This window comes from Camelus ferus, chromosome 30 (assembly GCF_009834535.1).
Source record: "Camelus ferus isolate YT-003-E chromosome 30, BCGSAC_Cfer_1.0, whole genome shotgun sequence".
Lineage (NCBI taxonomy): Eukaryota > Metazoa > Chordata > Mammalia > Artiodactyla > Camelidae > Camelus > Camelus ferus.
The window spans coordinates 13,474,603-13,502,452 of record NC_045725.1 but is presented as its reverse complement, the minus strand read 5'-3'; the positions used below and the strand labels follow the sequence as shown (position 1 = coordinate 13,502,452).

The 27,850-nt window shown below is 49.9% G+C and overlaps 1 protein-coding gene across 1 annotated transcript in view; it reads left to right on the top strand.

Annotated features, from left to right (window-relative positions):
- LOXHD1 (lipoxygenase homology domains 1) overlaps nucleotides 1-15,211 on the top strand; it is a 152,647-nt gene extending 137,436 nt beyond the window's left edge. Inside the window, 5 exon segments of the mRNA XM_032470447.1 lie at nucleotides 5,323-5,493; nucleotides 7,259-7,371; nucleotides 7,373-7,392; nucleotides 8,726-8,884; nucleotides 14,063-15,211. Coding sequence (XP_032326338.1) covers nucleotides 5,323-5,493; nucleotides 7,259-7,371; nucleotides 7,373-7,392; nucleotides 8,726-8,884; nucleotides 14,063-14,543 — 944 coding nt within the window. The 3' untranslated portion in view covers nucleotides 14,544-15,211.
- Nucleotides 15,212-27,850: the final 12,639 nt, after the last annotated feature.

Genomic DNA, 27,850 nt, shown 5'->3' with positions numbered 1-27,850 from the left:
ATGTACTCACCCCCTCACTGAAATTTCTTCCTATTGCCTTACCTTACTTAAACCCCCTCCCAAAAAAATCACCATGTTTGCAACGACATACTTGTTCTCTGTCTCTTACTTAACTATCAGCTCCATGCGTACCATTCTGTCATATTCATTGCTCTTTTCCTAATGCCTATAACATTGCCTATAATATAGTAGGAACTTAATACAGGATTTATTTATACCCTGTTTCAGTCCCTGAGATTATCCCTGTCTTTTTATGCCTCAGTCAGAGGGAACCCGGATTTCTCCTAATCAGAGTTTTCCCTTGTGTCTTCTTACTTTCAAAAATTGAGATCTGGCCATGAACCTCAGGGTCATGAGCAGGTCCTCTAATACCAGTTTCCTCCACCCTCTTTACTCTGTACATATATCTAGACTTTCTCAGCTTTCTTGATGCATTTTTCTTCTTTGGGAAAACGCTACAGCCAAATCTTTCTACTTCATCACTGTCAAAACCCTGAAAGAAACAGGAAACTGCTCAGCACCACGGACAGCTCTAAGCAGGTCCAGCCATCATTTGTTGCTATGGTTTAGATATCACGCTCTTCAAAGAGCTTGATTTATCCCTTGGATAGCCCAAGATTCTCTGGTTGCCTTGACCTCATAATGGTTCTTGAGTCACTGATGTTATCCTCTTCCCTTTGTAAGCAAATAAGTGATCTTCTCTCCAACCAGACTTTGGATCTGAAAGCAGGATCCTATCATTGTCAGGGAAAGAAAGATTTCTTTGTCCTCACTGAGCTCAAGTGGTTGGGATGCTAAGGTCCAGAGAGGAACAAAGTTCTATGTCTAACTTTCTCTTTATAGTAACTTATTCTCCAGAGATGAAACTTTAGATGTTAATATAAGTTAAGACAGTTAAACATGTTCTTAACTTCTCTTCATGACACATTTTTAAATATTTAGTTTTAAAATATTCAATCTGCACTATGCTTCCCTTGCACAGAAATTTATAAGGACAAATATATTTTGTTTGAGAGTATTCCACAAAAAAGTTGTGGATGCTTGAACAAATGCTGTATTGAGAGGTTACAAATGTTTAATTAACAGTAGCATAGCAATCTTCTCTTTCCTTAAATCTACCTTTCCATCTTTTTTTTTGTTTATCCAATAGTTCTTTTTTATGAAAAATGTAAACATGCACAAAAATAAAGGGACTAGTTTAATAAACTTCCACATACCTGTCACATAGATTCAACAATTACAATTGTCTTACCTGCTTTATTTACCCTTTTAACCTTTTTTTTCCTTTCCTAGTTTCTTTTTGGTTGCTGAAAGATATAAAATAAAATCCTAAACCTCGTGTCATTTCACCTAAACATATGGTATATTTCTCTTTTAAAAGTGGATATTTTCTTGTGACATCTCAATGCCGTTGTCTCACTTAACAATGATTTATTTATGCCATCCAATTTTCATTCCATCTGCAAATTTCCTTAATAAGACATTAAGAATGTCTTGTACTTTTGGTTTTATTTGAATCAGGATGCAAACAAGGTCCACATACTATATTTAGCTGTTATGCTTCTTTAGTCTCCTTTAAGGCAGAGCAGTACTTAATCCCTTTATTTCTTTTTCATGCCATTGACTTGTGGAAGGAACTGGGTCCAGTGATATATAAAATTTCCACACTCTGGATCTGTTTGCTTCTTTGTAGCGTCATTGCTTCCTTATTCCCCATATTTCCTGCAATCTGGAAGTCAGTTCTAAAGGGTTGATTAGATTCAGGCTCAAGTTTCTTTGGCAAGACGACTTTATAGATGGTATCAGGCCTACTTTAAAATGGGATCTGTGTACTTCATATTACATCACAGCCATATCACGCTTACTGACATTGACATTAAATGGTGGATCCAGGGGCTGTCTTCTTGATTTCTCCATTGTAAAGTACCCCCATCACTCTTCATCTAATAGCTTCACCTGGTGATGATCAATTAGGGTTACAAATAATTTTATAACTGTTATCTCTTAGCCACTTATTAGCTAGAATTCTTTTGTTAAAAAATTGTCCCTCAGGCTATTTAATTACTGTGAAATATAGCTCAAAGAAAATCGTGATAAATGATTAGCTCTTCCCTTTAATTCCAGTTACCCAGATAGCTTTTACAATACTGAACAAATTACAACAGATTTTGTAAAGAGTTGGATTCTCTAACAGTGGGAGATTCAAATGGTTCCCTATTGGTTTGTGGTGGAGACCATCCAGCTGGTGCTGGCCGCACAGCTAGCCATGCTGTAACTGTGGGTCTGTTTACTTCTCTGCTGTCTTCACCTTAAAAAACCAGCCACATGCCATCAGCCTGCCCAGAACAGGCCTGTTTCCTTGTTTAATAGGTTCTTAGTGGAGAAAGTCATGGTAGAACCCCTGTTAATCACTTCCAACATTTCCAAAACAAGGCAACTAAATGAGCAGTGAGCATGAAGCTGAGGATGAAGCTGCTTTAGTCTCAAAGTGGTTGGGGGTAGCCTGCTATTTACCATGGAATAGGTTTCTTGGCGGAATCTAACTTGCAAAGAGAATCGAAGATTGAGTGAGACAATGCTGTGCCTTCAGAGAACATGGGAAAGGGGGACGGGACACAGGGGGAAGGAGCAACCTGTCACCAAGCACCAGGGTGATCTGAGCCACGTAGGCTCCTTCTCTGGTTGTCTTCACCCCCTGCACTGGGGCACTGAATCACTTGTGGATAAAGTTAAAGCCAGCACAGAGTCCACCCTTCCCCTCAGCTCCCTGCTTTCCTCTGTCGCCACCCTGCCTGGAGCCCAGGAAGTATAATTCAGGAGTGAAAGCCTGCCTAGGATGTAGAGCAGGGTGAATAGCACATTCCAGCAATAGAAATGATCTCACGATGACCCATTCTCTCCAGTTAATGTCATCCCCCTCCACTAACACTCAGGCACACACTCACACACTCCAATTCTCATTGATCCCCATTGATTGTTATTGCTCTGCTGTGATGACAGGATGAAAGGCCATCATCCTGGAGTCAGAAGAGATGACTCTGTTCCTGATACATTAAGCAGTAGTTCCCAAGATGTGGCTCTGGGACAGCAGCACCAGCATCACCTGGGAATGGATTAGAGATGGAAATTCTTGGACCCCACTAAAAACCTACTGAATCAGAATCTCTTGGGGAGGGTCCCAGCAATCTGTGTTTTAAAGAGCCCTCCAGGTAATTGTGAAGCAGGCTCAAGTTCTCAGCCTTGGCTATACATTGGAATCACCTGGGAAGCTTTAAAGACTATTTATGCCTGGAATTTGTCTTCTCTTTCTCTGCCTCCCTCTTCACTTGCCTCTTCCTTCCTCTGTTCCTCTGTCAAAACCTGCCTCAGCAGGTCTTACCTTAGACTGAATACATCAAGGCTTTTTCAGCAATTTAATCAGCATATGATGCTATTAGGAACTGTCTCAGAAAGCAGCCAGTTTACAAACTTACAGATGAAACTGGCCCTAATGCAGACAAATAAAAATATTGAGTTCTTTTAAAGTCTGTCACAAGTATTGACATTTTAAATTAAACACTTTTTAAACATTTCTTATTGAGTCATAGTCATTTTACAATGTTGTGTCAAATTCCAATGTACAGCACAAATTTTCAGTTATACATGAACATACATATATTCATTGTCACATTTTTTTTTTTTGCTGTGAGCTACCACAAGATCTTGTATATATTTCCCTGTGCTATACAGTATAATCTTGTTTATCTATTCTGCATATGCCTGTCAGTATCTACAAAGTTTGAACTCCCAGTCTGTCCCTTCCCCATTGGCAACCACAAGTTTGTATTCTATGCCTATGAGTCTGTTTCTGTTTTGTATTTATGTTCGTTTGTTTTGTTGTTGTTTTAGATTGCACATACGAGCGATCTCATATGGTATTTTTCTTTCTCTTTCTGGCTTACTTCATTTAGAATGACATTCTCCAGGGGCATCCATGTTGCTGCAAATGGCGTTATGTTGTCATTTTTGTGGCTGAATAGTATTCCATTGTAGAAATATACCACAACTTTTTAATCCAGTCATCTGTTGATGGACATTTAGGCTGTCTCCATGTCTTGGCTATTGTAAATAGTGCTGCTATGAACATTGGGGTGCAGGTGTCATTTTGAAGTAGGGTTCCTTCTGGATATATGCCCAGGAGCAAGATTACTGGGTCATATGGTAAGTCTATTCCTAGTCTTTTGAGGAATCTCTATACTGTTTTCCACAGTGGCTGCACCAAAATGCATTCCCCTCAGCAGTGTAGGAGGGTTCCCTTTTTTCCACAGCCTCTCCAGCATTTAAATGTATCTAATAGAATCAAAACACTTGAACAATTTAATGCCCTCATTTATTCACTTCAACAAATATCCAAACTCTTGCTGGTCAAATATTTTCCATCATCTCTTAATCTTTTGGAACTTATATTCTATGTAACTCTGGAAAGATGAGGCACAAGGGGGCTAAGTGACTTGCCCAAGGTCATACAGCATGTGTGTGTCAGCTCTGGGTGTGAATTCAGACAGCTTGCTTCTGAGTCTGTTATTTACATTTATTATTAACCATTTGTTTTTTTTTTTTTTGCATTTTGAATTTAAATAAAACTTAGAATATGCATGCAAAAGAAGTTTGTTGATAAAATAATTCACCACTTTTAACTCAACAGAAATGTTGAGTTAAAATTTAACTTAATTGTTTTAGGACTCACTGGTTTTTATTTTCAGTAAAGATCTATGTTTTAAAACATATGAAGTACTTTCTAAACCGGAAGTGAAGCTACACCAAGACCGCCCATGTGTGTGCTCTGTTCATGAGCCTTAATATCCACTCCCTACAGTCTGGGAGGCTGCATATGTGTCCATCTTTGTGTGTTTCTTTGTGCTTATAACTCTCGAGACCAATGGCAAGATCTAGACTTGTGTCTCAACCTAGAGAATGGCTTTTGGGTGGGGACAATAGGACTGTCGCACAAGGGGGCAGATGCGAGAGAAGAGCATGTACATACAACCGGGTGGGGTCGCCTTGCGGACGTTTTTATGGATGGATATATGCATATTAGAGAACATACACAAATCCTCTTCGGGTTCATGAGCCCAAGTTATGGCAAAGAGAATTATATCCTCTGGGCTGGAGGTATCTGAGAATTCATCTAATTCAACCCCTCATTCCATCAACAAGACAAAGATCCAGAGAGGACAGAGAACTTGTCCAGGTCCACACAGCCAGTGGGTGGCAGGGAGCAGAAGTCTGAAAGCCAAGGGAGAACCCATTCAGCTGTCAGTCCGCGTGGTCTCTCTCCTGCAGGGATATTTCCTGGCTGGCACCTGAGCTATGTGGACGTGAAGGACAACTCCCGCGATGAGACCTTCCATTTCCAGTGCGACTGCTGGCTCTCCAAGAGTGAGGGCGACAGGCAGACGGTCCGCGACTTTGCCTGTGCCAACAATGAAATCCGCGATGAGCTGGAGGAGACCAGTACGTGCGGAGACCGGTGGGCTCAGCTTAGATTCAGTCTGGGCTGAAAATATTTAGAGTTAAACGAGAGTTAGCTCAGGCGGGAGGTGGGGAAGGATGTTGGAAAAGCTACAGAAGGAACTCAGAGCCAGAGGGGAATCAGATGCCCAATGAAAAACATAATATTGGAGAGGTGCATAAGGAAACACCCTAAATGTTGCTTTGTGAAGCTGGAACAGTCAAAATACTGGCGCCAGCTCCTGGCCCCAAATCACAGGGACTAATTAGGTAGCAGGAAACCCGCAGGGGACAAGCTCTCCCTGCCCTGAGGGCTGCACTGGGCAGTCTGATGGGATGCTCTCTCTGGTTGATTTTGCCATGGAATCTCTCCAGTTGATGTCTATGGCAACAGCCGCCAAATCAAGCCTTTCTGGAAACAGAATGTGCAAGAGGAGCCAGCATCTCCATGAACCACTTTCTCTCTGGTTCCTTCCTCAGGGGATATTTACAGGGAAAGAGTAATTGATCCCTAAGGTGGATGGCCGTCAAGCACCAGGGAAGTGTTTATTTAAAACAGATACCAGTATCTGAGTCCAACAATTTTGAGGAAGGCTTGTTAAAAGCAGAGCCCGATGTAAAGGAAGGATTTTCCAGCCTTAGTTATTAAGCTAACACTAGCTGCAGTAATACATAAACCCCCCAACCTCAATGGCTAAAACAACAAAATTTGTTTCTCACTCATGTGACAACCAGTCCAGTGTGGGTGTTTGTCAGGAGGCCTTTCGTGCTGCGATTCAGGGGCCGAAGATGTTCTCATCTGTGTCTGCCATCTTCAACACGTGGCTCCCACATTTCTTGCAGAGGAAAAGAGAGCATGGAGAAAGCACTCCCCTCCCTTCTTGACAGCTTAACTCACATTCTGTTAGTCATGTGGCTCCACCTAGATACAGGGGCTCCTGGGAAATGTAGTACCAGGCTGGACCGCCCCTCCCTGCCATGCCCTGTGCGATGGAAGGGAAACGTGGATCTTTGGTGGAAAGCCACTCAACCTTTTCCGCCATGCCAGCGATGGACTTGGCTACTCCACGAGGTAGTGAGCACTGGTATGGGAGCATATACCTGCGCACACACGTGCACGCACACCCCCATGCACGCACACACGCACACACATGCATTCACACACAAACACACTTGGACAAAAAGCTCTCTCCGTGGGACACCCTTCATCAGGACCAATTCCTCCCTCAATTCCTCCCTCTCTACAGCCTCCTCCTTCTCCCCACCACCACCCCACTAGAAGCGTCTGAGGGCTGCTCAGTCAGCCTTATCTGCAACATTTCCAGCCCAAATACAGTCCAGCCTGATGGTCAGCTCCCCAGGGATGAGGGCTCCCTGCTCGACCAGACAGCTCTGTTTTTAAAAATTCCACTGTATATTTATGTTCTTGAAGCTTCTATCCTTTGGCAGTCCCCATGGCGTCAAACAGAACATTTCAGGAGGCAGTGGCGGTTGGTGCCTCACTCCCAGCAGCTCCCATGTTTCGCCAGGCAAAGAGGTTGCTTCTATAAATAAAATGGGGACATCACTCTAGACCCCCAGATTAGGGCAGGTTCTATTCATAGTGCCTGGACGGTAGTGATTTTAACCCCCTCCCCACCCCTCCACCCCTCAGGCTGCAGTCTGAGACCAGGGGCAGGACCTGGAGGGTGTGGCCAGTCTGCTCCTGCCCCGGGGCTGGGCACATCCCCCCTCCCCCCGCTGACCCTCTCCCCCCTTCTCCACGCAGCCTACGAGATCGCCATAGAAACCGGCAACGGAGGCGAAACCAGGGAGAACGTCTGGCTCATCCTGGAGGGCAGGAAGAACCGATCCAAAGAGTTTCTCGTGGAAAATTCCTCCTAGGCAGCGGGCTTTTAGGAAGTAGGAAGATGGGTGCCTGTCAAGGAACGGTGACGGGTGGGGTGGGTAAGAGAGGGACCCCAAGAAGCAACCGTTTTAGTGGGGGCCATAAATGTACAAATGGGCCCAACCAGCAAGGGCTTAAGTACCTGCTGTGTGCCAGCCCACACGAGCTCCTAGGGATGAAACAGGAGATTTAGAAAACGGAAGGGAGGGGACTGTCATTTAAAGAGAGCCCCCTCTAAGAGACTGGAACCTAATTATTCCACTAGACAGGAAGGATAATTATGTAAAATGATAAAAGTGCTAATTATGGCTACAATGGCAATCATAGTACAAAGCCTAAGTTTCAAATGAACGTGTGGTGCACCTTAAGTTTACACAATGATATATGTCAAATGTATTTCACTTTTTAAAAAGTCAATGGAAAACTACAACAAAAGCCAATTAATTAACTAATTAACTAAAGCAAGCCTACTGTCGGCAGGACCCAGAGTCACATAGATGTTATCCTGCATCCGTGCAGACGAGGAGCTCACGGCCTAATGGAAAAGGAAGACATTCACCCTAAAGAATTCTAAAGACAGCATAGAATTCGGTTCTAGTTAGAAGGAGGAAGGGAGGGGAGGATCACTAAGATGCTTTATAGGAAAATCAAATTTGAGTCTAATTTAGGTGCCTCGGGTCAGCACTCCCCGGCTGCCTGCCACGCCCTGGAAATCTCACCTCCTCCTGCACAGCAGGGCTGCCTTGGAACCACTCAGATGCCCACTTCATCTCCCCACTCCCTCCAGAACTGCTTATGTCACATCTCCCCTTCCCATAACCCCACTGCACCTTCTATTACAAACTCCCTCTGTGTGAGGATGGTCTGAGCTGACGCACCACCACAGGCTGCCCCACCCACTTCTTTTCCATTGCTGTTTGCCTCACTGAACCCAAACTCCAGCCAAGCCAGCACTGCCCCCAGAAATGTCTGCATCTCCAACTCCACTATCCCCATCCCGTAACTTTGCCAAGTCAGGTCATGTCAAAGGACGCTTCCCTTCCCCCTCACTCTGCTCTCTGAATCTCACCACCCTCCCCAGCCCATGGCCCAGAGCCCAGGGCCTCACCCTCCTCCAACACCATCCCACATTAGCAGGCAGCAGGCAGGGCTTTTTAATGGTTGTAAGTATCTTGTTCCAAAATTAGGCCGAACCCCTCAAGCAAAGGAGGCCTGACATCAGATCTTGCTTGTCATTCTATCTCTAGTCCTCAGATCAGTGCTTAGAATACAGCAGGCACTCAATAAATGCTTACTCCTACAGTGAACATGGGCAGCTCTCACTGGCCGTACCTTTGTGTCCTGCAGGGGGACCACAGACACATTTGAGTTTGACAGCGTCTACTTGGGGGACATTGCCTCCCTCTGCGTGGGCCACCTCGCCAGGGAGGACCGGTTCATCCCCAAGAGAGAGCTGGTCTGGCACGTCAAGACCATCACCATCACCGAGATGGAGTATGGCAATGTGTAAGTCCCGGGCCTCCCGCCCTCTCCCCCAGCAGGTGCCACGCCCTCCCTGGGAAGGACCTGAGGCCCGACCATGCAAAAGATGGCAGGGTGCGGGGAGGTGTCCCCGTCCAGGCTGAGGTCACCCCGCTCGGGAGGCCTATGAAGAAGGGGAGGAAGAGAGGAGGCAGCTGTGCTAGCTCTCGAGCTTTCTGAACCAGAGGCTTAGCCCAGAGGCAGGGGACTGGACCAGATGACCTTGGGTGCCCCAGCCTTTTAATCCGGGAATGCATCTTTGGAAGAGTGCTGAGCCGGTCAGACAGCGCCAGACAGCTGAGTCTTTCCTTCCCTTCCCCGTTATCACTGCATAATGACAAAGAGACACAGCTCTGAAGCCGGCTGCTCTGCAGTCAGAGTGAAAGCCCGCCATGCGGGTGGCAGAGCAGGGACACGAGCCAGCTGGAGGACTCCCATGGCCCGCCGGCCCGGGGACCCCAGATAAGGAGATTTGTGTTTCCCCCACCAGAGCTTTCTGGGGACTTGGGCATTTCTGGAGGATTAGGGGTCTTAGTTAACTGGGTAACAGCACACAGGCAGCAGTTTTTCTAATTAAAACCACTTGGTAACCACATTGGATGTCAGAAAGAGCCCTGAGGCTCTGGAAGGCAGGAAAGATGCGATGAATGAATCAAGAGAGGAGCGAGGGGGAGTTGAGGGCAACACGTGCCTCAGGGAGGGTGGGCCCAAAGAGCGAGTGAGAGGCAGCTGGGCGATCCCCCCAGAACCGCTGCCCTTCCCTCCTGGCCCCTCTTCCTGCCCCTCCCAGGCTGGCCCTGCTCCCGGCAATGCTTTTCACGATAAGCTAAGCGCGCTGGACAGAAGCAGCCGCTCTGCTGGACCAGGCGGGTCCCAGCTGCAGATCCAGCCCTCGGGAGCTGGAGCTTCTCAGAGCAATGTCTGTCCACACGCGACCTGCGACCTGCAGGCTTCCAGGAAGTGGCTGCCTCTGACCAGGCTTCCCCTTTGGGAGCTGAGCAGGAAAGGGTCCTGACACCTGAACTTGTGGCTTAGCCATCTCAGGCTGCCATGACCAAATACCTCCTACTGGGTGGCTCAGACAGCAGACTTTTTTCCTTATAGTCCTGGAGGCTGGAAGTTGGAGGTCAAGATGCCAGAAGGGCTGAGTTCTGATGAGGCTATTCTTCTTAGCTCACTGTGTCCTCGAATGGCAGAGGGAGGAGGAGAGGGAGACAGGGAGAGGGAGACGGAGAGAGCGCTCTGGCGGCTCCTCCTCTTCTTATAAGGATGCTAATCCCATCACGGCTTCCCAGCCTCCTGACCTCATGGAAACCTAATTAACTCCCAAAGCCTCCGTCTTCAAATACCATCACATTTGGGGTTAGGACCCTCATGTATGAATTTGGGAGGACACAGTTCAGTTCATAGCAACTTACCTCTCAGGCTGCAATGTTATTTGTTGCTTTTTTTGAGAAAAACCAGCTGGGGTACAATACATCCTTTAAGTCATTGGGCTTGGCCATGAGAAGCAGGACAGGTGAGGACTTGGGAGCTGGGAGACAGGGGCCCGGAAGATCGCCAGCTCACCCAGCAGGCCGGGGCCAGGTCAGAGCCCCTTCTGCAGCCCTTACTGCCTCCCAACTGCAAGGGACAAGGCTGCTGACACTGCTTCTCCGCAATCCCCCCAAACAAACAATACAATACCATACGATAATAAAATAGAATAGCCATCACTGGAGTTAGCTTTAAACCCACAATGTTGGCTGAGAGACAGAGGGAGCCAAAGACCTCAGTGCCACCCAGCACCTTCCAGCATCAGGAGGAAGGGGAGTGAAGGCCTTCCCACCCCGCAGTCCCGGGGCCGAGTGGTAGGGTCTGTCATCCGGCGGGAAGAACCTGCCACTCCCCGTGAAGAACCTTTCTCTGCACTCTCTCGAGAGTGGCCTGTTGTCAGCATGTTGCTCGGGCTGCAAGTGGAGAAAGGGGTGTGCGCAGAGCAGGGCTCTTCCAAAAGGGAGCGGGGTACAGGGAGTCTGGACCCCCTCAGGCTAGAGCTGTCACCCAGTCAGCCGTGTGGCCTCGGGCGATAACCCAGAACCTCTCTGTGCCTCACTCTCTCCATCTGGGAGGAGCTGGATGCTCTTAGTCTGGGGAAGTTGGGAGGGATGGCAGGGGTTCCAGCCTGGGTGGAAGCGGGGGGCGGTGCTCAGAAGTCGTACTCCAGTCTACCTGCCTGTGCTGGTCTCAAGCCTATGGTTTCTGCTGGATGAGAACCTGTCTCCCCCAGAAATATCACCTCTATCCAGAGGGGGGACCTTGCAGGCAGGTCCCAGCATTGTGGCTATTTACCTATCACCATTCTAGTACATTAACATTCTGCCATATAAAGACCACTTACCTAGCACCACATACGTTCCTGCCTAACCAGCACGTTGGCCATAATATTTGGATTTCCATGAAATACAAATTAATTTCATCTCAATCTCTTATAAACATGACAATCTCAAATTTTCATCTTCCAAGCGTTTCCAGTCCTGACTGCTCTGCTACAACGTTTCTGAGCAGTCCTTCTTTGTCACTCAGATCCTCGGGGTTTCCGTAGAAGGACACACAGAGAGGCTTTGTTTCTTGTTTTCAAACCAAAAACAGAATCATTGCTTTATTCCACCACCTATCATATGTAAACATAATCACTTTAAAAATTCAATAAGGCCAAAAAAAGTGCATAAAAGAAAGTAAAAATTCCCTTGTGTAAAAAGAAGTACAAAGTCCCAAAGCCCTACCTGTCAGAGACTCCCATGTTGAGTATCTGGTGACCCCGTTCTGTCTGGCATTCTGTTCACAGAAGAGTGACCATATTCTACACATTTTTTTTTCTGGGGGGGAGGTAAATACCCCCCTTTTTCCATCCTTTGGTTGCATGATTCTAAGGCACCTTCTACGTGGCTCCTAGGAGTTGTCCCCTGTGGGTACATGTTTTTTAATATATTTATTGTTTTGCTTGTTATCATCTGCATTGCCTTTATCCTTGCTCATGACCCTGCCCGCCATGGCCAGTGGGAGCAGCCTGCCATGTTCTTCCACAGCTGGAGTCTTGACTCCACAATGTCCTCGACTTCACAATATCCTGAGGTTCCACATTTTGGTGACCTTGTAATTATGTCGATTAGGAAGCAAGCTACACTGGGGAATGTGTTTCAGCCATTAAAAACAACGAGTTAAATATGTCCCAGAAGACTTGGAGCAGTTCCCAGGAAGTGTTGTTGAGTGAGAAAAGCCAGACATGGGAAAGCACGTATTATATTGTGCCATTTTGTAAAGGGAACGCCTGCTGCCCACGTGTGTCTGTCTGTGCAGGTCTACCTGTGCAGGGTTGGGTGAAAGGAACGGAAATGTGGCAAAATTCGTCGGCAACTGCTACATGAGTTATCTGAGGTGAAGACGGGATGCAGAAAGGGAAAGGAGGGAGAAAAAGGAGATAGAGCCAAGCAAAAAAGGAAAAGAAAAAGAAAGCGTTTGGAAAAAACATACGTGTGATCACATGATTCGGGCACTGATGTAGAATTATGTATATTAGGGGCATTTGCATGCATTTAAAGTGAGTGTTTAAGCAAAGAATGCAATCATATCTCCCTCTAAGTGCAGTAGGGAACAACAATCCAGATTTACCAGGTGATAAATTGGGGAAAGAGAGATTTCAAGACAGAATAAGGATTTCCTGCGAAGTGTCTTTAAATGGCTAGCTCTTCAGGTGGCCAGGCAGGCTGGCTCTGGGTCCCAACTCGGGGTCACCTTGGGCAGTGACTTCTCTTCCCCAAGACATCATTTTTCCTTCTGTGAAATGGGAGGATAAAGTCTACAGCAGGCGTTCATGAGATGCAAGGGTGCAGAGCCCAGGCATCAGTGAGCACACAGAAAACCAAGCTCTTTGTGCTGTTATGGATTTCCAGCCAAAAATTGATTTTGCACTCCTGGTCACACCCTTTCAGAGCTACATTTCTGAAGTCGTTAGCCAGTGCCAGGATTGCTCCCTTCCAAAGCTGTTAAAAAAAAAAAACTCCCTTCCATTAGCGATTTGGATGGGAAAAAAACATAGCAGCTGTTCAGTCTAAACCTCTCGCATTGCCAACGGGAAAATCAAGGTCAGGGTGGGGATGGGACTTGTCCAAGGTCACGTAGGTGGTAGGCGGCAGGACTGAGGCTCCTTACACCCTTATGCAGTGCTTCCTCCCGTGCCCTCTGCCTCCTTCGCTGGTAATTATTGGATTCACTGTCATGACCCAGAAGCTAACACTGAGGGTCAAGGGTAGAGAAGGAAGTTTTTGGTCCAAGACCATTTCTTTTGGCCCTAGACTTGCTTCTGCTTGCAGTAGCTTCTTCAGTAGAGGACTTGGTCTTACCCCTTTGTATTGTGTGATCACGAGCACATGCATGTGTGTCACATACACAAACACACACTCATAGTTCAACTCAGCCAAGTACGAGGGATTTGGGTGCATACACTTTACAGTGCCCTTTGCCTGGGATTGTTGTTCTGGATCCCATAGCTCCTCAGAGGTGACAACACTGGGTAAAAATACTCATCAGTCCCTGTGAAGGACCGAGGGGACCAGCCTGGTTGACGTGGAGTGAGCTTAGAGAAGGGAAGGTGACAGGTCAGAAAGGTACACGCTGGGACGAGAGTCAAATCATGTCAGGTCTTGAAGGCCTTTGTAAGGTGGTGATTTTTATATATTCTGGGAAGCCAGTGGAGAGTTGTCTGCAGAAGAATGACATTCTTGGGTTTACACCTCCGTAGGGTCGCTGGGATGAGAATTCACTGTAGGTAGCGAGAAGCAGGGGACCAGTTAGGAAGCTGACACTACCCAGGTGGAAGATGGTGGTGACTTGGACCAGCTGGGCGGCAGGGAGGATGGTGAGATGGTGCCTGCCTCTTTCAAGAGGCCTGATTCTGATCTATTTTAAAGATGGGCTCAATGGGATTTGTTGGTGGATCAGATATGGAGTGTGAGAGGAAAAATAAAAGGAGAATCAAGGAGAAAAGAATTTTCAGATGAGCGAGACCCATCCTCACATTTTATGCAGACATTTCCCGCCCCAATGCCCTGTCACTGGGGAAGGAATCATGGTGGATAACGGGGTCCTGGGGGAGGGTGTGAGCCTTGTCACCCATTCCCCCAGGTACTTCTTTAACTGTGACTGCCTCATCCCCCTCAAGAGGAAGAGGAAGTACTTCAAGGTTTTCGAGGTCACCAAGACGACCGAGAGCTTTGCCAGCAAGGTCCAGAGCCTGGTGCCGGTCAAGTACGAGGTCATTGTGACAACGGGCTACGAGCCAGGGGCGGGCACTGATGCCAACGTCTTCGTGACCATCTTCGGGGCCAACGGCGACACGGGCAAGCGGGAGCTGAAGCAGAAAATGCGCAACCTGTTCGAGCGGGGCAGCACCAACCGCTTCTTCGTGGAGACGCTGGAGCTGGGCGAGCTGCGCAAGGTCCGGCTGGAACATGACGGCAGCGGCCACTGCTCGGGCTGGCTGGTGGAGAAGGTGGAGGTCACCAACACCAGCACCGGCGTGGCCACCATCTTCACCTGCGGCAGGTGGCTGGACAAGAAGCGGGGCGATGGGCTCACCTGGCGAGACCTCTTCCCTTCTGTCTGAGGGCCGGAGGCCCTCCCTCTCCCCTCCTGCCAACTTGTCCCGCCCACACCTGCCCCCCCCCACCCCCGCCGACATTGGCTTTCAGCAGTCCTTTCCTGAAAGCCTCCTGGAGCTGGGATGGGGGCCCAGAACTCCGTGGTCCTTCAGAGGCCACTGTGGGTGACTGCTTGTGGGGTCCTGCCCACTCCTGGGTCTCCTGGATCGACAGGAATCCAACAACATGTGTCACAGTCGGAGGCTGCACAAAAATAACTTTGGGCATTTTCTCTTTGAATAGCAGCAGTGAACTGGGCTGAGACTTGCTGCCGGGTGTGGATGGGAAATTGGGGCTTCACCCAGGGGATGGAAGTGGGGAAGAAGAGACCGTCAAGATGATGTATTTTAGGCAAAAACTAATTAACACTTTTTTCCCAAAAAAGCTGGGCTAATTAAATTATTACCAACCACACCCTGCAAAGAACTCATCTTGGCATCTGCTCACTTAGAAATGCATCCTGTCCCCCAAGTTCAATGAATCCCGTGGCAAATGGAGAAAAACATCAGGAGGAAGTGTTTCAGCTGGGGGCCTTGTGAGCCTGCGAAAGGGTACACGACTCTTTCCATCACTTTACAAAGAGCGCATTGCCAAGTGCCCACTGGCTGCCCCAGCCAATGATGACACAGTTAAGACCTGGAGACCTGAGCAGGTGATGGAGGTTGGAGGGGAGGGGGCGGAGGGCTGGTGCCTGGAACAGCCTGGTCCCTGCTGCAGCAGGCTGGGAGGCGGGAAGGGGATTGGCATTGTTTTAGCAAGTGTCACCTGTGGCTCACTGTGGGCAATGTGGACTGAGAGCTGACAGGAATCAGAACAAAATAAAGACGTGATTTCTGCCCTCAAGAGGGATGTGACCCTGATGGAGAGGCAGCAGGAGAACCACACTCTCATGTGCCTGCACCCACACACACACGTACACACACACACACACACACACACACACACACTCCCTGAGGGATGATCACAGCAAGAGTGCCACAGGACTCAACCCGTGACTTCTGATTTTCCTGCGGAGGGCGAGCCGTGACTGAGCAGGAAGTCAAGCTCGGAAGTCTTCCTGTAAGAGGACACCCAGTACCAGAGCTGCTGCTGTGTCACCACGAGCCCTCTGGCCCAGACAGAAAACTTAGTGAAGCTTTGTGGCCTCCAAGACCATTGGAGAAAGGCTGCAGCAGAAAGTGCAGGTGCAGAGGCAGCCTGTCTGGGCTTGAGTCCCAGCTCTGCCTTTTCCCTGCTGAGAGAGCTTGGGCACATTATCTCATCCCTCGGGCCTCAGTCTCCTCATCTCTCAAATAGGAGGAATGATAATACCAACCTCGTAGGTCATTATGAGGATTAAGCGAGTTAAAATGCAGTTAACTCAGCACCTGCGCCGAAGGGCTGTGTCCATCATGTTGAACAAGCAGGACTCAAGGTGGTTGAGGTGGTGTGGGGGAAATGTAATCCTTAAACAGATTTATTTGTATCCTTTTCTGGAGCTGGTTCCTCCCCTGTGTCTGGATGAAAATTAAGGCCAGCCTCATAACTCTTCTGGGCTCTCTTAGGTAGTAAAATGTCCAGTAGTCACTTTAAAGTCACAGAGTCCATCTCAGTTCTGTAATTTGAATGTTCTGCTCCAATACAAAGTTCAAAACATCCTACTCAGAGTTGCGTCTCCTCGCACCCCACACCCCAGCTCAGCCCTAGCACGGGCGAGAACCATAGTGAGGGAAGATTGAGGGTGTGAGTGTGAGTGTGCACACATACATGTGTGTGTGCGTGTGAGTGCGTGTGTGTGTGTGTGAGTGCAGGGTCAGCCTCACCTCTTGTCTCCACCCTGCATTTTCCTTCTGCTTCCCTGCTTGCTGACCCCGTTACCCACCTCTCCAGGGAGGGAGGAGAGGTGAGGGGGCAGCTTCCGGTAGGGGATGCTATCGTGGTCTGTGTCCCTCTTTCTGGACAGGCGCCTTCCTCCCATAAGCGCTTGTGTGCATTGGTTCCATCTCAGGCCCTTCACCCTCACTCTGTCTTCTTGTCTAGCTCCTCTGGTGTCCTTTGCTCTGACAAACTCAGGGCATTCGGACACCCTTCTCTGTCATCAGCGGCCGGCCAGCCAGCCCACCCCCTCATCCCCACAAGTTCTCTGGGCAAGGCAGAGCACTGTGTCCTCAACTGCGGTGGGCACATCCCCCTCTCCAAATAGCCCCACTGAAACCTCAGTCACTGGCCTGGGGCCAAAAGGCAACCAAAAGGAAGGAAGGAAGGGATACTTCCCAGCCCACCCTCAGCTCTTTCTGAGTGTCCTGCCCTCAGACCATGGCCCCATCTCAGGCTCTCCATCCTCTGTCCTACCTGCAGGAGGTCTGTCAGCTCAAAGTCAAAATCAATTTTTTTTCTGCCACGCCCTCCAGCCAGTGCTACGTGATCTCCCTGTAGAAGGTAACGTCTACTGTCCTGTTGGTCCAGCCAAGATTGGGGCAGGAGAGGCCCCTTGTGGCGGCCAGCTGCTGGTGTGCTCAGTACAGGTTGGCTCTTACTGGGATGAGGCAGGCCTGGCTTGGCGACATACCCCATCCCCTGAGTCAACTCGCGTTCCATCCCTGACCCGCCCTGCCTCCTCTGCTTTCCTCACAAAGGACTCAAGATTGAATGAAACTCCTGCTTTGAAAGCCCTACAAAAACTGTTGTCCTTTCTGGGTGCCTTCTCTCCCACAGGGCACCCCCCACCCCGCCTGGTCCCCCATGTTCCTGAGACTTGGGCGGGTTGCCCACAGCTCCGTGTTCAGCGTTACCCTCCAGCAACGCCACACACACCGTCCCCTCTGCTGTGCCTCTGCTGGGGCTGTCCTGATGCTCCAAGTCTCCTCGCTGCCATCCACCCCTCCCTCCCACCACATTCTGAGGCCCCGGGCTGGTCCAGCTTCCCCGCCCTGTAGGGGCGGGAACTGAGGACCAGAGCGGGTCTCTGACTCACCGAGGGTCCCACAGGGCAAAGCTGAGCTTGTCCTAGGCTGTCTGCCGCCCTTCACACTCTGCGGAGGAGGTTGGGGGGAGATGTGCTTGGCGGTGGAGGGGGGAATAGCGAGGGGGCTGGGAGTCTCGCAGAGTTCACATGTGGCAGGTCCCATCCCCACAGCCCTGCTGCTTTGGGCTGAACACTGCCTTTCCCTTGGAGTGCTTCCGTCCTTTTTCCTCCACCCAGGCTGCAGGCAAGTGTAGTGGGGAGACCTCCTTACCAGGGTGTTGGGGAGAAGAGCAGAGAGAGGGGGAGTCCCTGCTGCCCGCTGCTCCCACCTGCCGCTGCCCCCAGCCTGCCCTCCCCCCCTGAGGGAGGAATGCAGGACACCCTGGAGAAGCCCCCAGGGAGGGCTCGCTCCGCATCTCACCCCATCCCCCGCCCGGGCTGGGCTCTACCTCCCGACTTCTGTCTCCCCTTGCAGGCGGTCACAGGAATCCCCCTCTAGGCAGGGCCGGAAGGAAAGCTGGGATTGGGAGAAGCAAGCAGGCAGCCCAGGGTGCAGACTTAAAGGAGGCACTCAACCTCAGGCTTGTGCAAAGGCAGGGCTGGCATTTGAGAGTGGGGCTTCCTTCAGCGTTGCACCCAGGACCCCTGGCTTGCCTCGCCCTCAGGCCTGGCTCTAGAAGAAAGTTATTCTTTCACCCAAAGTTCCCCCCAAAGCTCTGTATCACAACAATCCTAATTTCAAGGCTGAGACTCAACAACCAGCCATGGTGAAGGTGAGCCAGCCCCTTCCCTCGGAAAGGTGCTTCCTGAACCCCTCTCTCCCTAAGGCCCCTCCTGCGGACATGGCCCCTGGTCACTGCTGGGGCCTGGCAGCCGTGGCAGTGGTGCTGGATGTCACGTCTCCTCCAGCCAAGACAAAACCCCTCACTAGGGCTCCAGGGGGAAAACAAAGGAAAGAATGATCTCTTTCTACCCCCCACCACCCCCATCTCTGTTCTATTTCCTACGGTTCTCACCAGACCGGCTCATTGCTTCCCCAAACCGCCCTTGGCACTGATGGCTCACACTGTCGGAAAGCTCTTTTTTATAAGGATGGCTTCTTGAATGACAAGTTTTTATATCAGCACCATCTTTCCTCACCTGCTTTGGAGGCAAGTCTGCGTTAAAGAATGTTTGGAGAGAACCTTAATTATAATGCTGTGAATAACTACTAACAAAGTATTTTCAAAAAAAAAAAAAAATCCCCGGGGTCTACAGAAAAGAAAAGACACTCATTCGCAATTACACTCATGAGCTATTTACACAGGCGCGGTTGCACCCAAGTCTAAGAAACACTTTTGCTCTTAAGCAGCTTACACAAAAGCCTTCAATCTTATTTCCTCAGCACTTTGGCTGAAGAATATTTTTCTTCCAAGATTTTGATATAAGGAAACTCAGCTCAGTTCAGATACACCCCTTCTGAATTCTGATTATATGGGTTCCAAACGGGAAGAGGTCAGAAGTACTATGGGTGCCCCACAGTGCTGCGTGTTTGTCCTGAACAGGGACCCCCATTACTCCCAGACCCTCGGCGGAGCGTGGTACCAGGCATCACCCACTGCAGACACCCAAGTGCCCCCCGAGTGAGGGCGAGATGAGGGGGCTTCAGGGAAAAGTGGGGGCCCTCAGGCTTGGACAAAAAGAGTAGCAGAGCCTATGGGAAAGGAGGTTTAACTCACCAAGCCAGAGTGAGTGACTTTTTAAGGAGGGGAAGAACACTTGAGCCCTAAATTTAAAAGGGGAAGTTTGGGCAGTGTCACTGGGATGGTGAGGGAGGCAGTGTTACTACTATGCTGGAGAGAAGACGAGTTCTGTGCTTCCAGCCTAGAGGCCTCAGTGTGCCTTTTCTTCTAGAATCCCCAGCTGAATGTGGAAAGCACGTTCAATGAAGCAGTGAATCCTGGAGGCTTGGTTCTGAGGCCTCAGCCTCCAGCCAACTGCTGGTGGCTGACCACAGCCTGGGATGGCAAGAGGGGAAAAGCAGACATGGATGGTGCCTGGGAGACTCTAGGAAAAGGAGAGGGAGGAGAGAACAAGAGGAGAAAGACTATGCAAAGCAGGAATTTAAAAAAAAAAAACCATCATCAGCATTATCTTCATCACTAACATTTACAGAGTGCTGACTGTACTCCACACGGTGCTGTACACAGGTGAGCTCACTGACTCCATACCTGTGAAGCGGTGCCATTATTTTCCCCATTTTATAGATGGAGAAACTGAGGCACAGAAAGTTTAAGTAACTTGCATAAAGTCACTCTGCTAACAGGTGCCACAAAGGAGTCCAAGGGCAGGGGTTTTCCTTAAATGAAATGTTAGATGGAAGACAGAGGTGTTTAAAGGTGAAAGGACCACAGCTGAGGCAGGTTGGGGAGCAGGGGGCGGTTCCGAGACAGAACACCACCTGGGAGGTGCAGGGCAGGTAGAGGAGGGCATGTGTGCAGGCTGAGGCTGTGAATAGGGCAAAAGGGGAGTAGGGAAGGACAGTGCCTCGCAGGAGAAGGCTCTGGTTCTCTGCTTCCCGGGAATGGAGAATGCGGGATAGACGCGGAGGGCAAGACGCCAAGTGCCACATTCGGGTGGGAGGCTGGAGACAGAAAAGCATGGCAGGGAGACTTCCACGAAGCCTGGGAGTGAGGGGAGGATGGGGTCTGGTTAACTGTATGTGTCACCTTGACTGGCCACAGGGCGCCCAGATGAAACATAATTTCTGGGTGTGTCTGTGAGGGTGTTCCAGATGAGATGGGCATTTGAGTTGGTGGACTCAGTGAAGTAGCTGGCCCTTGCCTGTGTGGGTGTGAGACAGGAGGGAAAGGGGTAGGGCACAACCACTGAAGAAATGACACAGCCATTGAGGACGGGAAAAACTGGTTAGAACCAAGATGGTGGAGGATTCGACTTCCAGTAGACCTTGAGCCTCATGGCGCACCCACAGATGCCATGACAGTTCCTAGGCTGACCTTAAATGGTCAAAAAGTAGGGGGGGACCCAATTCTTGGAAATCCCCACCCCTTTTTCAAAATAGAATAACCCTCCTACTCATTAGCATATGAAATTACCAAGCCCATAAAAACTAACAGCTCTGCACCTCGTGGTTGCTCTCTCTCGCCTTCTGACACAGACCGCACTCTGTCTATGGAGCGTGTATCTTTCTAAATAAACTTGCTTTCACTTTACTATGCCTCGCTCTTGAATCCTTTCCTGTGTGAGGCAAGAACTTATTCTCCAAGCAACCAATTCATCCAATCCCTGGAGGGTCTGAAGAGAACCCAAAGCAGAGGAAGGAAGAAGGTGCCCGCTCCCTGCCTGCCAGCTTGAGCATCAGTCTCCTCCTGCCAGATGGACTGGGGTTTTCACCGTTAGTTCCCTGGTTCTCAGGTCTTCTGGACTCAGACTGAATTATACTGTCGGCTTTCCTGGGTCTCCAGCTTGCAGATGGCAGATCATGGGACCGCTCAGCTGCCATAATCTTGTGAGCCAATTATTCCTTAAAATAAATATCCAATTATATATCCTACAGGTTCTGTTTCCCTGGAGAGCCCTGGCAGTCACAGCCAGACTCTGTCCTCCGTAACCTCCTGGGGGTTACAGAGACCAGGAATCACGGGCCTGCACAAAGCAGGGTGCTTTCTGAGAAGTCTGTCCTCCTGGGCACTGAGATAGGAGGTGACAGAGGGGTAGAGATCGAGAAGACTGTGTTTGGCGGGGGGGGCACAAAATCCAAGGAAAGAGAGCCACTCCTCCAGCCTCAAAAGGCCACTCCCCAACAGAGATGAAGTTGGCCAAGATCAGAGGGAGGCAGGGCCCAGAGTGGAGACATGTGGATGCTGGCGGGAAGGAGCCTACATTACCACCCACGTGTTTACAGTTGGCAAATCAGGAGCCAGTGGTGGAGCAAGGACTGGGAACCCTGGTTCCTGGGGCCAGAGACACGGACAGAACTATATGGAAAATGACAGACCGCGTTTTGGGTCACGTCACTTGAACAAGAACTAGGGATTTAAGCATTCATTAACCTGATGTGAAGTACGGACTTCAGCTATTAATAACATATCAATATTGGCTCATCACTGGGAGCAAATGTACCTCAAAGGCAAGACATTAATTATAGAGGAAACTGGATGGTGGGGAGAGAACATATGGGAACTATCTGCACTTCCTGCCCAATTTTCTGTAGACCGAAAACTACTCTGAAAAATAAAGTTTATGACTTAAAAAAAGAGCTCATTAATATGGGTTCTGTTTGCAGTTTATGAAAGAAAGCCATCTTCCAGTTCACTGGCCCACGCTATTCTGAGAACAGACCCTAGATGCTGCAAAGAGTGTTTGAATTTGGGCTCTTATGAAGGTATTCCTTCATAAAAATCCAGGGAAACTGTCAAAAACCGAAATCCTTCTGAGCTTCAGAGACACCGAGGAGCCTCACAGGAGGTTATATTAGAAATCGATCCAACATAGGAACTTTCTGCTTTAAGATTCATGAACGAAAGTTTAGAAAACAGGTTAATTAGACAGTTGGTTCAAGGCAACAAAGAACATCAAATCAAAGAATAGATTTTTTGAGAGATAAAGAGATAAAAAGAATGATAGATAAGAAGAAGGAGGAAGAGGAGGGAGAGAAGTGGGAGGGGGAGGAGTGGGGAAGATGAAGAGGGGAGGAGGAGGGAGAGGGAAACAGGTGAAGGACATAGAGGACACCTGCACGGTCGTGTGTCCTGGATGAACCCAGGTCCGTGAGCGGCTTTCTCAGACTGTTTCCTGGGTGTGTATAGAAATAAAACACCCTGCACGAGTGAGGTGTAGTTAGCAATGCAGTTCATTTTTATTAGTTATAAATAAAGTACAAAAAATCCACCAAAAGTGAATCTAAGCATTTACACAATTCCTAATGTCTCCGCCTTTTCATTGATGCACTATTGCTTTAATATTCATAATAAATATTCTTCTAGCTTTCTGCTATAAAATAGTCTATGTAGCAAAATGTTGCACAGCACAACAGAACAGAACAGCAGGAGGATTACAAAAACGGACAATCAACACTGAGGATAATCCTTTCACTTACCAGGGGCAACCAAATTACCCCCTCTAGGGCCTGGCATTGCTGGCTCCAGAGCTGAGAAATGAGCCAAGGCCAAGGCCAGGGGTGGGGCTGGGGGAGGGGAAGGCCAGGGTAAGGAGGGGTCAGGGGACAGGCCAGCCAGGGCAAAGGGTACTTCCCACTCTGACCCCACAGAGCAGCTAAGGCATGTCCACCCAGGAGCCCTGCCCAGGGGCAGTGTCTGCCAGGCCCGGCAGCGTGGTGGTCCTGCCTGATGGCAGCTTGGCAGGCTGCCTCTGCGGAAAGCAGGTGAGCACGGCTCCAGGGTGGAGGCAGAGGGGAAGCTGGGCAGGAAGCCCAGGGAATGGGACCCACAGTCCAGCCAGAGCAAAGTTGGGGCTTAGGGACCCTGCACGGCCCAGCCACTCCTCCCAGCCTGGCCAGGCAGTGTGGCGAATCTGGGCCTCTACTCCCTCCCCCATCAGCACCATCCCAGGGGGCTGCATGTGGAGGGTGGATTTCTCCACCAGCAAAGGCAGTGATGTCAAGAGGCAAGAGGGAAGGATGAACTGGGAAGAAAGGGGAGGAGGACAGGAGGGAGGAGGCAGACATGCAGAGACAGTCCAAGCGCTCAGAGGCTGTTCCCGGGACACGGACCTCCTCTCCCTTCTTTTGGCCCAAAAGCAGCTGGGCTCACCACTGTGCCAGGCTTTGAAGCTACTGCTTCTCCAAACCTTCCCCTCCCGCTCCTCCTAGGGGGCAGTGAGGATGGAGGCCCACCTCCGTCCTCCACAGCAGCCCCTCCTACCCACACCTCTGTTGGAGAAATGGCAGAGGGCGAAGGATATGCTGGGAGGAGAGACCACAGGTCTAAAATCTGTCCCAATGTGCTGTCAAGAGTGATGCTTCAAAGACAAAGTCTCCTGGAGATGATAGGATGAGGGTGCCAATCCCAAAGGCCATAGTTTGCGGCTTATATTCTGCCGACCCCACCCCCATATCCAACAAGATATGAGTTTCAGATCAATCTCCAAATGGCCACCAAACCTTGTGAAAGCACATGTCCCATGTCCAGGGATGTGTCCACCCATCTTGGCTCCCTGTCCCCTGCAGGATGCTGTGTATGAAAAGACAGACATCCTTCCAGGCGTCTCCATTGAGCAACTCTCCTGGATAAATTCTCCGTCCATTCTCTTCCTCTCCTCTCATGCCTCCTTCCCTCCATCCTTCCTCCTTCCCTTCTCTCCTAAGAGGAAGAGATAGCACAGCACGGTGGTCTCCCACCTGCTCTGTGTCTGAGGGACCCTGGAGAAACCCTCCAGTTCCTCTCTCACACCCCAGCCCAGAAAACTGAGACTCAAGGAGGCCAAGTGACTTGCTCAAGGTCACAGGGGAGTTTGCAGGAGAGCGAGTCTGAAAACCCAAGCCTCCTGACTCCCAGTCCAGGGCTCATTCAGGCCTGGGTCTCAGATGCTCCTGCTGGTAATGTCCAAAGGGCCCAATTCTGGGACCAGAGAGATTTGCAGCCCAGGTGGAGAGTGGCCTCCAGTGCCCCAAGACTTTCTTCAGAGGATGGGGACAGGGCAAGCTGAGGTTGTGGGAATGGGGAGAAGCAGGAAAAACAGGTTAATGATGGGAAGCTGGGTGGGGGGGAAGGATAGCAAGTGAAAGGCTTACCCCAGTCTGCTGACGAGTGCAAATTATATTTATATATGTGCTAAATACAGTCACTATATTGGAGTTTTTCACTAGATCACAGCATACAGAATCAAAGGTTTGCATTTCGTATGGAATGTATCCAAAGAGGCCAGCACCACAGTAGGACAGCTTGCAATCACACACCCTGATAGTTTGGACGAAATAAAGTTCGCGGAATTTTATTTAAATTTTTTTTTTTTTGTATTCGTAGTTGTTTGTCATCGTACCAATGCATGCAAAGCATTCCACTCCCAGAAACAACGCCAAAATGAGGTAATAGGAGTAATAAAAAAAATTAGTATCCTTTCTAAATAAATAAATTATAATTAAAAATGCAAAACAACTATAAAAATAATTAAATAAGAACCCACGATATCTACAAGTTAGTCATAAATTATGATTGTTAAATATAAGGCATTTAAACTCACAAAACCCTGTAAACTAGCAACGTGCCATGTTTTTTGTTTTTTGTGGTTTTTTTTTCATTTTTTGTTTTTCTATCAGCTGAAATCGCTCTAGCATTTGCTCTACGCGCGCGCAGGAGATGAAACACGAGGGGAGGACCTGACAGACGTTGCTACAGCCCCACGCGGGGAGTGTCTGTCCCGCCGGCAGGCGGGGGTTTGGGGGATTTCTTTAGGGGGAAAAAAAAACAAAATCTGGTGCTTTTTCTTCACCATTGAAAAAACTGTGCTTGTTCATTAGGCGTAAAGAGTTAAGAATACTTGCACGGAGGCTGGAAACGTTTGTAGAAGAGGAGCTTGAGTCCCGCCACGGGGTGGGGCGAGGGCGGGGCGGGGGCGGGGCCCCGGCGGGAGGAGGAACCCCGGGCCCCGCCCCCGCCGCGCCAGGTGATGAGGGTTCGTGGATCGGCGTCCCCGGCGGGTGGACCGATGCGGCCAGGGCTGCTCTGCGGCGGGAGGCCCAACTGGGATCCTGGGGCAGCTCTCGCCCCAGAAGGCACTCATGCGTCTCAGTCAAGAAAGGGTCTGAGTCCCTTGAGTTGAGCAGAAGGAGAACGATAGGGGGTCTCCTCTCCCGGAGGCGGTGGGTGTGACATGCCGAGGCCCCAGCCTGCCTCCTCTCCACTCTTCCCAGGCTCCCGGACAGTGGCGGGAGGGGGCCTCGCGGGAGCAGCACAGAGCCCTCTCCTCTCTCTCAACTGGGGCCGGGCAGGGCCGGAGGGGTCTGAGTCCATGGCACCTCCTGTGCCCACCTGCAGGGTAGGACGGGGGGTACCCCAGAGAGATGATGAGGGGGCTCCAGGATCCATCCCCAAAGTCAGTGGCTGATCTCTCCCTTCTGGGTGACCCCCACCCCAGTCACTGCCTAATGTTAGCCCAGTGCATTCAGGGGACCTGCAGAGAACTGAGGGGAGGAGGGGACCCTATAATGCAGATGTTGGTGCCCACAGGAAAGTGGTTGTCAACAGCTCAGTGGGCACCCTGCTCTCCCCTCTTGAAAGCTGCGTTGCTGTTAGGGAGGATCACAGAATGTGGAAGGAAATTTAGTAAGCAGCAGTCCAACCTCCTTGTGACAGCTGAGGAAACTGAGGCCCAGAGAGTAGGAGAGAGGTTCCAGACCTGTCCACTTTGTTAGTGAAGAGCCAAGACAGAACCCAGACACCAGCTCTCCTTCCCTCCAGCCTCCCCACCGCACCCCCTCTCCACACACACACCCCACACCCTGCTAGCCTTTCAAACCAGCCTGGGAGAGAGGAACAAAAGACTGAGACTAAGTCGGGAGTGACCTTCCCTAGACCACCTGGCTACCTCCTGGATCAAAGCAGAGTGGGGAGAATTCCCAATTTCCTGTGGCTACCAGTAACTAGCTCTCTCTGAAATCCTGACTTTCCCACTTGTGGGACCTCCAGCCGTTAGCCCTGGAGAAACTGTTCACACACCGAAATCACTGGATGGGACAATGTAACACTCATTGCTGTTGACCTTGAATCAGACTAGTCGCCCTTTTTGAGCTATGGCCTTGGCTCCTCAAGACTGTAAGCTCTGGGAGGCTAGGGACGTTGTCTTCCTGGCCGTTGTCTCTCCCGGCACCTGCACTGGCAGGCACTCAGTAAAGATGGCCTCAGTCTGAGTAAGATCCTTGAGGAACCCTCCTACCAGAAGCCATGACCCCCACTCTCTGCCTGCAGGTGTCCAGAGTAGCCATCCCTCCACCTGACAGCTCTGAATGTGCTAGAAGCTTCTACCTCAAGCCAAAATCTGCCTCCTGATCGGTTTTACCCATTGGTCCTGGTTTTACCCTATGTAGCAGCAATGCAGACTCAAATTTTCTTAACCTTGTGGAATTTCTTCATTAATGTGATAAGTAGCCTGTCTGCCTTAGTCTTCTCTTATTAATATAAGGGCACTGAGACCGGGGCAAGCAGAGAGGGGAGAGGGAGGTTTTCAGGGCAGTGCAAATGAGGGAGAGAAGGGGCCAGCAGCGAGAGGGGCAAAGGAAGAGAGCAGAAGTCCAGCAGAACTGCTTCATATGGATGAAGAAAGTTGGGTTGGGGATGGAATTTGGTGGATTCTCCCATCTCCCTTCTTCTGTCTTCCCATCTCTCTGCTCCACTTGAGGTTCAGAAAAATCATGGGGTGGTTCAGAAAGACACACTGTCTGGTGTCATTTGGAACTTCCAGGTCTCATCTCCCACCACCCCCATCCCTAAACCCCAAGGAGGCTCCCAGGAGAGAGCACAGAATGCACTGGGCAGATAGTATTAATCCTCACAACATCTGGGTGAGGTAGAGGACGGGATGCACTGCTGTCTCTTCCCACTGTAAGGAGAAGGAAACTGAGGCACAGAAAGGAAGGGACTTGCCCAAGGTTGTCAAAGAGTCAGAGAAAGAGCCAGAGGCTAGGGACACAGGACCTCCCAAACCCAACCGAGGTGGTCTCAGTGCTGGGGCCATCTCTGAGGGACTCCATCGGGATTTGAGACATCCCAAAGGAGGCCCGAGTTCCTTCTCCGGGTCCACTGTGTTTGACCTCAGCCCCTATGTGCCAGCTGAGAGCACTTTGGCCAAGACCTAGTATCCATCAGTTACGCTAACTTCATCTTTAGCATCTGGTTAAGTTTTTGCATTAGGGAGGCAATGGCCAAATTGCCTCTATGTGACAGGGTACGTGCACAGCTGAAAGGAAAAAGCTAGAGTGAGCAGGGTTATCTTGGCTCCGAGGAATCTGGGGGCAACTCTAGCTGAAGGCTGACCCCTCCTGGTTCAGTGTGCAACCAGGGGAGGGAGGGATGGCTGGAGCTCAGTAGATGGTCTCTGGAACTGGGGAGCCCTCCTTCGAGATAATTCTCCCCTCACCTACTCAAACACTGCCTTCCCAGGCCGGCTGAGCCCCTCCGAGGTCCATCTAAAGCCCCCATCTGCTCCTTCTCCAGTCCTCCCCTTTCCCAGATGCCCCCCTCCACGCTCCGTGCACTGTAAACATGAGAAAAACAAAAGCTAAGAAAAAACAAAAACAAAACAAGAACCCCCCTCCCGCCTCCCAACCTGGGTGAAAAAAAAAATCATCCTTTTTCACCGTAAACAGGATTTGGC